General features: G+C 39.5%; 1 protein-coding gene across 3 annotated transcripts in view; it reads right to left on the bottom strand.

Annotated features, from left to right (window-relative positions):
* The window catches only part of igsf9a (immunoglobulin superfamily, member 9a), a 76,840-nt gene that overhangs the window by 29,245 nt on the left and 38,830 nt on the right, over positions 1–8,765 (bottom strand). For all 3 annotated transcript variants that reach the window (XM_014002452.1, XM_014002451.1, XM_014002450.1), the window contains exons 8-11: positions 5,725–5,870; positions 4,112–4,254; positions 2,782–2,922; positions 442–558 (exon numbers count right to left, since the gene is read on the bottom strand). In XM_014002452.1, the coding sequence (XP_013857906.1) occupies positions 442–558; positions 2,782–2,922; positions 4,112–4,254; positions 5,725–5,870 (547 nt within the window). The remainder of the gene's footprint in view (positions 1–441; positions 559–2,781; positions 2,923–4,111; positions 4,255–5,724; positions 5,871–8,765) is intronic.

Here is an 8,765-nt window from a genome sequence, read left to right as displayed (position 1 = left end):
CAGTTGTAGAAATAAACTTTTAAGATATTTGTTGCCAAGCACTGAGGAAACGAGGGTTTTTAGTCAACCAAAAATCCTTGGAGTATTTTTTTTCTTTTTCATTATTAATAATAACTAGTTTAAAGTTTTAGCTCTGCTCGAGTCGTCATTCTTCACATTTAATGAAACGCCTTTCCACTTTCCTAGATGTTTGTTAGAAAAGTGAAAGCAGCCAAGGAGCGAAGCCGTTTTCTGRCTCGATCCTTCCTTTCTTTAGTGGAGCACCAGTAAAGAGACGGAGTGAAGAGAACCAGCAGCGATGCTTCCAACCACAGGAAGTTCGGTTCATCATCGTTAACTATGGAACATTTGATGGTTTTTTTGTTTGTTTTTCCAAGAAAGTTCCAAACACTGTAAGACTTTTGTGAGTTTCCAGGACAAACAATGAAACGTGTATTTTACCTTGCTCCAGCTGACTTTGTTGGTGGAGTCCATGTTCCCCTGACAGGGGATGAGCAGGGTCCGACCCGTTTCCCGGCTGTACTCCTCCTCCGGACCGGCGCTGAATGACGGGGGTTCCTGTGATTTTGGAAAACACAGCCGAGTCAAGCAGGCGCCAGCAGTGCCAACAATGGATTCTGAGACTGGATTACTGCTGCTTTGGTCCAGATTAGTTTAATAATAACAGGATTAGCCACACAATTAACTCCCCGCTAGCGCCTCAGCTGTAATCTGAATTGACTTCGATTAACGTCGGAGGAGCCGAACACATCAACTGTAAAAAGGTCAATAAAATGTTGTTCCTGTAAAGATTTCTGATTGGCTGTGACAGATGCAGTTGTGTTCAATTAAAGCACAGTAAAGACAAACTGGAGGAGGGATTTAGTGGTGGTCTGTGGGAATAAATCCAACTCATCGTTTAGTTCTTCTTGTTCTTTTCTGGCCTTAACATCAGAATATGATCTAATTAAGCTTTGACRTGTAATTGTTCTTTAATTTCTCTTCAGGTAAACTCCTCAGACTGAAGACGTCTGTTGAAACATTTTGTCTCTTCTCCAACAAAGAATTAATCCAGAAAACCTGCAAAACTTTAGTTTTTTTAGGTTTTTCTACCTGAGTTATTGAGATGTATCAGGACATAAGTGAGTTTTTACAAACTCTACTTCAGCTAGAGAAACTGCATTTCCTGTGAAAATGCAGAGTGATTAAACCTTACAGCTGCTGAAAAGGCTGAAACAGTTTAACAGCTCAACTGYTGATGTGAATTAGGTTTGAACAGTCTTGAAGTTTTTGTTTTATTGGAATACAGTAGATTTGAACAGCTGGTTTTGCTGAAAGCAGGACAACAAAAGTTWAAAAAAATCAATAGAAAAACAGCAAAAAGGGCTAAAAATAGAAAAAAGTAGATAAAATTAGCAAAAGAAGCTAACAGCAGATGAAACCCATTAAAATTTACAGACAAAATAAGAGTAAACGTTTTCAAATGAGCAAAAAAATAGAAATTCTTTCAATTTCTTTTGAAATAGCTAAAAAAAAAAGCTAAAACTAGTCTAAAAATAGGTTTTAAAAGCAGCTGAAAGCACAAAGAAACATGATTACATTTTTGCTGAATTAAGCAGTAAGAAGCTGCACAAAAAGATGAATTTACCTGAAAAAGCTCAAATAAGCTGAAATACTGAAAAGCAGCTAAAAACACAATGAAATTAGCTGATGAGCATAAAAACACTAAATTAGCTGAAAAAGCAGAAAAGGTCAGAATGATTGCTAAGAAAGCAGAAAAAAGCTAAAATCAATAACAGAAGCTAATTGAAGCTGAAATTTGCACAAATACGTACAAAAAAAATCAGAGGCAGAACAAAAAGTAAAAAGGGTTGAAGCTTTTAGGGAGGATGAAAACAGCTCCATTCATTTTCAATGAGGAAAAAATAGGGCTGAAAAACAGGTTTATATTGCTGAAATACCAAAWGTCATAGCTGGAATTTCCYGAAGGAGAGGAAAGTTTTGATGTWTGAATTGTTGAAACATCACAACGGTGTGAATGTTTCATAGAAACTCACAATAATGTCAGTATGAAAATAAAGCAAACACACAGAGGACATCATTAGAAGTGTAGCAAAGCAGCTGTTGTTTCACAGATGAGGGTGAAACAAAAAATATTTTATTTTTCTTCTCGTCTGAAATTTGTTTTTGCATTATACAGTATATAACCCATTTAAAATATATTCAATAAGGCTAAAAACACTTGAAAACCTTAAATTCAAATGTTCACTGTTAAAATTAACTAAAGCAAAATTTCATAAGTTTTATTTAAAAAAACTTTGCATTTTTTTTCCATTCTGCACAGGATGAACCATGTCAATAGCATCAATAAATGTTTAAAAATCTAAGGTTGTTAATTGCAAACATTAATTATTTTTCTTGCATGCATGAAAAGACTTGTTTTTCACTGTTTTTTTTTATTTCCCACACATTTGTTTTTCACCCTTTTCATATAAAACAATCAGAAATTATGTTCGACTCCAACTGGGGCAGATTTACTCAAAATTAAATTTAAAAAGAAAAACACTTTACAACACTTTTGGTATTTGCTTTGATTTGAATTTCTAAAAAATAATAATTTTGTTTACTTTCTGATTCAACTGTTCTAACTAGTGGATGAAAAAATGTTTATGAACTTTTATCCGAGATTCTAAGACATCCGTTTAAACGACCAATGTTAAGTTAACAAAAATGAAAACTGAGAAAGAGAAGAGCCGTTTGGAGTTTCTCTTAAACCTGAGAATGAAATCGATCCTGACTCACCTGCAGGATGACGGTGGTTGATCCAGATGGACCCATGCTGCCGTAGCTGTTGTGTGGCGTGCACACATACACACCCGCTGCGTCCTCGTTGACTGTGGCCATGACCAAAGAGCCGTCGGCCTTTAGGGTCCATCCTGGATACTGAGAGGAAAACACAAACATCACAAAGGAGCAGATTAGAGTCTCTGATTTTCTGCCACTGCTTACTGCCCACAACGTCCAATTATCCCACAAAAACATGTTTATTTACGCTACATTCAGACTCTTTTCTAAAACAATAACATGAAACGTGATCTTTTTTGRCTACAAGAGCTGAATTTGGCTTGAAATATTTAGTAAATCTAAACACATAAGAGGAATATGCACAACTTTTTTTGATGAATGCTTGAAAAGTGGCATTAAAAGCAGYAAAAGTCATTTTCTTTTCCATTACGCCGCAGTGAAAGGCTTGTGTTATGCTAAAACGTTTCCCCCACTCAGTTTAATGAAGTCAAAACTGCCATTATTCTCCCTGGATTGAAGCTGTGATTACAGTGGGAATGCAAGCTTGTGACAACCGCGGTGGAATTGGAATAATTGGCAGAATAACAGCCTGACTCCCAGCCCCCCCGCGGACCCCCGCAACAGGAACCTATCAAACCTCACGCRCCGACACGTCCGTCACTCGGACCAAAGCCGGACTCTGCGTGGGGAGGAAGAGCTTTGTTTTACGTTCAAAGCAACAGTTGTGATATTAACTTTAACTTGGAGTGAAAGCGAAATCAAAAAGATGAGATTTTTCCCAATCTGGAAAAGTGTCGATTTTAAAAAAGTCYCTTGTCTCTCGTCTCCCCGATGAGGTGACCAGAAGATCGAAGAGAAAGTGAGGGAYGAGGGAGTGGTGAGGGATTCCTCAGGGATTGCTTCCAAAAGCTTTTAAGACCATATTACCCATATCCATTAAAATGTATGTGATTGAATGGCCTCGCGCCGAAAAGCAGGGAGCAAATTTCCATCAGAGAGAAACTCCTATCCATATATAGATGTACAAAATACAAGATCGTTCATCTCCTACATGCATTTTTTCAATAATCATCTTGAAAAATTGGGATATTAATATAAGTAAAGCACATTTAAAAAAAATAATGATCATCCTTATGGAGAACTGGATTTACTGAGGGTAAATCCTTCAAACTCAGCTGCAGCAGTGTCATGGATCTCTCTGCTAACAGGAAAATATAGGTTCAGCCACCATGTGCATGAAATCATTACAGATAGTGGTGTTACAGCACCTAATGAGCGACCAAAATGTGAGTGGATATGCTTCAATTTCAGATCGGTTTTGAATTACCAAGGACAAATCAAGAGGTCCTCCATCTTTTATCCAGTCCACACGTAGGAGGGGAGGCTGAGCCAGCGCCGGGCAGGGGATGACGCCACCCAAACCTGTGGGGAGGAAGGTTTCCTGGGGCAGCGGAAGAGCCAAGGCTGGGTCTGAGTACAGTTAGAAAAACAAAGTTACTTTAAAGTACAACTTTAACAACATTAACAATACTGTCTTAGAACTAATGGTTTTTTTAATAAAATAGGTTTTTCCTTTCCATGTTAGCTCACTGATTACACAAATTTTTGTTTCTGTTATTAAGACCATTCAGTGGCTTTCTAWAGCCTAATTTTCACCTTTTACCCTAAACCTAACCTCCCAGTACATACCAAACCCTAAACGTAACCCCCCCCCCCAGTACATATCTAACCCTAAACCTAACCTCCCAGTACAAACCAAACCCCACAGTAAGAACCTAACCCTAACCCCCAGTACATACCAAACCCTAAACGTAACCCTCCCAGTACATACCAAACCCTAAACGTAATCCCCCAGTACATATCTAACCCTAAAACGTCCAGTACAAACCAAACCCCCCAGTAAAAAACATTACGCTAACCCCAATACGTATCTAATCCTAAACCACCCAGTACAATCCTAACCCCCCAGTATACACATAACCCTAACCTGCCTAGTACATGCCTAACCCTAAAACATCCAGTACAAATGAAACCCCCAGTAAATACGTAACCCTAACCCCCCAATACATAACACTAAACCTAAACATCCCAGTACAATCCTAACCCCCAGTATATACCTATCCCTAATCCCCAGTACATACCAAAGCCTAAACCTAACCCCCCCAAGTAAATACGTAACCCTAACCCCGAATACATGTCTAACCCTAAACCCAAACAGCCCAGTACAATCCTAACCCCCAGTACACGCATAACCCTAACCTGCCTAGAAAAAAACTAACCCGACTGAACAAGCCTAAAGCTAAACCAAACACCCCATAGTCTAACACCTACCTAACCTTCCCAATACATACCTAACCCTAAAACTAACCCCTCCAGAACAAATCTAACCCCAATCCCCACAGTACAAACCTAACCCCAACACTGACCCCCGCACCCAAAAATGAATTTCACCRTATTAGAACWAGACCTGTCGCRATGAACAATAAATCAATTATTTAAYCAATAAATTAAAATGAGGTTGATCATTTATATTTGCTTGTTTGTTTTGTCTCTCCCTCTTTTCTACTCCTTATCGTAGGGAGGAGTAAACTGGCATCATTGGTCTGGTAACCTCTGCAGCATTAGAGAACAGGCATGTAGCTGTTGTGTGTTCTCACCATCTCTGGTCCAGGTCAGTCTAACTTTTTTTAAGTACATAAATTTCATAAATCCTCATAAGTGAGGAAGGGMAGTGGGAGTTAAATGGTCAGTAAACAATATTATCATTTATCGTGATAATTTCTGAGACAATTTATCGTCCAATAAATATCGTTGTTGTGAGAGGCCTAAATAGAACCGGTCTTTGGTCCCCATAAGGACGACTGGTCTTGAAAAGGTAGGTGTGTGTATCGGAAACAGTCCTAAAAGTGTAACAAATACAAGTACACACAGAGTACGTACGCATCACCGTGAGGACGGCAGAGGCAGCCGGCGGAGTCAGCAGCCCATTAGTGGGAACACAGGTGTAGTTCCCAGAATCCTCTGGGGTGAGTCTGGTGATCAGCAGAGTTCCATCCACCATGATCTTTACACGAGACTTCAGAGACCTTTAACACACACACACACACACACACACACACACACACACACACACAAAGGAGATCTTCAGAGAGCGAAAAAGGTTCAGCTACTTCAGAGCAAGGAGGAAATAATTCGGCTGACACGTTTGAGTCGAGTCAAACAGTCTCTCAAAACATGTAGGAGGTTTTAATTTTTGATTCTGCAGTTCTTCACTGCTGCGCACAGATGGAGGCTGAGGATTTTACATTTCGTTGCAGTTAAAGTAGGAAGAGGAGTGCCCACTCAGTTTTATACAAGCGTTTAAAGAGAAAAACAGAATATTGAGCTTTATTGTTGAAGCAGAGACTGAATCTCATCTGGAGTTTGGCCTCATTCGACTCCTTCATAATAAACAATCTGGATGTGTTTTTAATTGTCAGTTTTCCTTACTGATTTGTTTCGTTTCAGTCTCTGCTTAAAGATAAACAGTTTCCACTACTACTAATAAATAAGATGAAAACTGTGAAAGGAGCCGACTGAAACGCAGACAACAGATCTAACTCTGCAGAGCGTTTTCATCCCTTTTAATAACGAGGCTCTCTCTTCAGATTATTTCATCATTCAGTCCAAGACAACCTTTTGAAAACGAACAATATAAAGGCGAGCAAAAAGCTGATGGAAAAAAGCAGCTGTGAAGAAAAGTGAGACGACCCCTCACAGCTCGTTCAGTGGCAGGTGTTTAACTTTTCACAGCAGTAAAAAGAATAGTTTCTGTTGGTGACGAAGGAAGAAGTGACCTGTGGCTGAAAAACTGATTTTTTTAAATTATTTTATTCATCCTTCTGAACTAAGCTCTGGTTCTCAGTGCTGTGGTCCTTCAAGAATCCAGAACCCCACGTTTCAAATTTGGCTCAATACTGCCCAGCTACCGGCTATCTGAATGATTCATGTTTTCACACGCAGCCCATAAAAGTCTCCAAAAACCAGAAAATTATCTAGATTTGTCACTAGTTGCTTTAAAAAGGCGCTGGAAGGTTCTGAAAACTGGCTAAATCTAGTAAAAGTCGCTTCACTACATCATGACCACGTTTGTTTTCACGTCCTATGTGGATGGTGCATTCAGTGACCAAAGAAAATGTTGGATTTTTCAGAACTAATCGTTTAAAAACCAACAGAAATTTTAAAACCTGTTTGTTTGTTTATTTTTTTTGCTTGTTTTTAGCCATTTAAATGTGAAAACCATTAGATACTGGTTTCAGGCCAAAATTTAGCATCTGTTCTGACATCCTCAAAAAACCTGATTACTATTAAATAACGATTTTTAATATAAAATTAGCATTAATATTACCTGGATAATTTCTTGTGCTCCTCTCGTCTGTATATTAGCTCTAAAAATCCTCCTTTTTTAATTAATCATGATGAACATTAAGGAAACTCATAACGAGWTGTAAATGCTAATGAGGAGAGGTAAAAGAAATTAACCCCCCCTCACTGCCAGATGTAAAAAGGAGAGCTCTGAMTGGAGGATAATATTCCAGCGGTCATTAACCCCCCACCTTCATCAGATTYACGTGGCACAACCAATCCTCTTTTTTCTTTTCAGAGTTTTGGCTTCATTTGAAACACCTGAAAAGCGGGCGGATTTATATATATTTCTTTAATTTGCAGCATTATCCTTCACTCGGAGTTGTGTCCAACTGCTGAATAAATCTCAGCGTCGCTAATTAACCTCACAAAACTTTCAATGTTCACCGGCTAAATGCTGAAATATTTTCCKTTTAAATCAGTGTTTTTAAACTCTGCTCCTTGGCCTTATTTGCATGGTTTTACTTTGCAAATACACACCGTCTCTTTGCTTTTGTCCACATATTTGTCTGTTAAACACCATTTATTTCATTTTRTGTCATGGTCGTTTAATTAGTCAAAGAGAAACCTTGTCTGTGAGCTGGGTGTTCACGTTGGTTTTTAAAAAGAGTCTCTACCTGACCTCACCTCACCTGACAGAACAAAAACACAGRTTTCAACAAGGTGATACAAAATATCTGCTGCAAAAACTCCCCGAACAACTTTTATGATTTATACCTGGAAAAACGAGGCCTAAAAGAAGCAGACGTAGATTTTCTTCCTCTTTCCTGACTTTTTCATGATTTTTCTTCACTTAGGTTTTTTTGTTCTGTTTCCTCTTTTATTTTACTTCAGCATCTTTTTTTCCTTTTTCCTCACCCTCTCTTCCTTACCTCCTTGTATCCTCCCTTCTTTTCTGTCACTTATGTCACTTGTGCATTTCTTCCTCCTGCTTTTTGTTCACTCCTTCCTTTTTTCCTCTCAACCATCCCTTCTTCTTTCCTTCCTTCTTTCCTCATATTCCTCTACTTCTTTTCTCCCTTCCTCCCTCCTTTTACCCACCACCTTCCTTCCTTCCTTCCTCCTTTTACCCACCTCCCCCATCTCTCCCTCCCTTCACCCACCATTTTCTTTCTTGTCCTTCCTTCTTTCCTTCACCCACCTCCTTGCTTCCTTCCTGTCACTTTCCTTCCTTCCTCCTTTTACCCACCTCCTTCCTTCCTTCCTTCCTTCCTTCCTTCCTCCCTCCATCCATCTCCCTTCCTCTTCCCTCCTTTTTTCCTCCTTTTACCCACCCACCTCCCTTCCTTCCTTCCTCCCTCCCTCCCTTCACCCACCTCCTTCCTTCCTTCCTTCCTTCCTTCCTTCCTCCTTTTATCCACATCTCTCCTTCCTTCCTTCCTTCCTTCCCCCACCTCTTTTCCTTTCTTTTTTACTCACCTCCTCCCTCCCTCTGTCCCTTCCTTTCTTCACCCACCTTTTTCTTCCTTGTTCCTTCCCTCCTTTCTATCTTTCTTCCCTCCTTCCCTCCCTCCCTTCATCCACCTCCTTCCTTCCTCCTTTTACCCACCCACCTCCCTTCCTTCCTTCCTTCCTTC

The sequence above is a fragment of the Austrofundulus limnaeus genome, unplaced genomic scaffold (genome assembly GCF_001266775.1).
Source record: "Austrofundulus limnaeus strain Quisiro unplaced genomic scaffold, Austrofundulus_limnaeus-1.0 Scaffold13, whole genome shotgun sequence".
NCBI lineage: Eukaryota > Metazoa > Chordata > Actinopteri > Cyprinodontiformes > Rivulidae > Austrofundulus > Austrofundulus limnaeus.
This window is presented reverse-complemented; position numbering and strand designations above follow the sequence as displayed.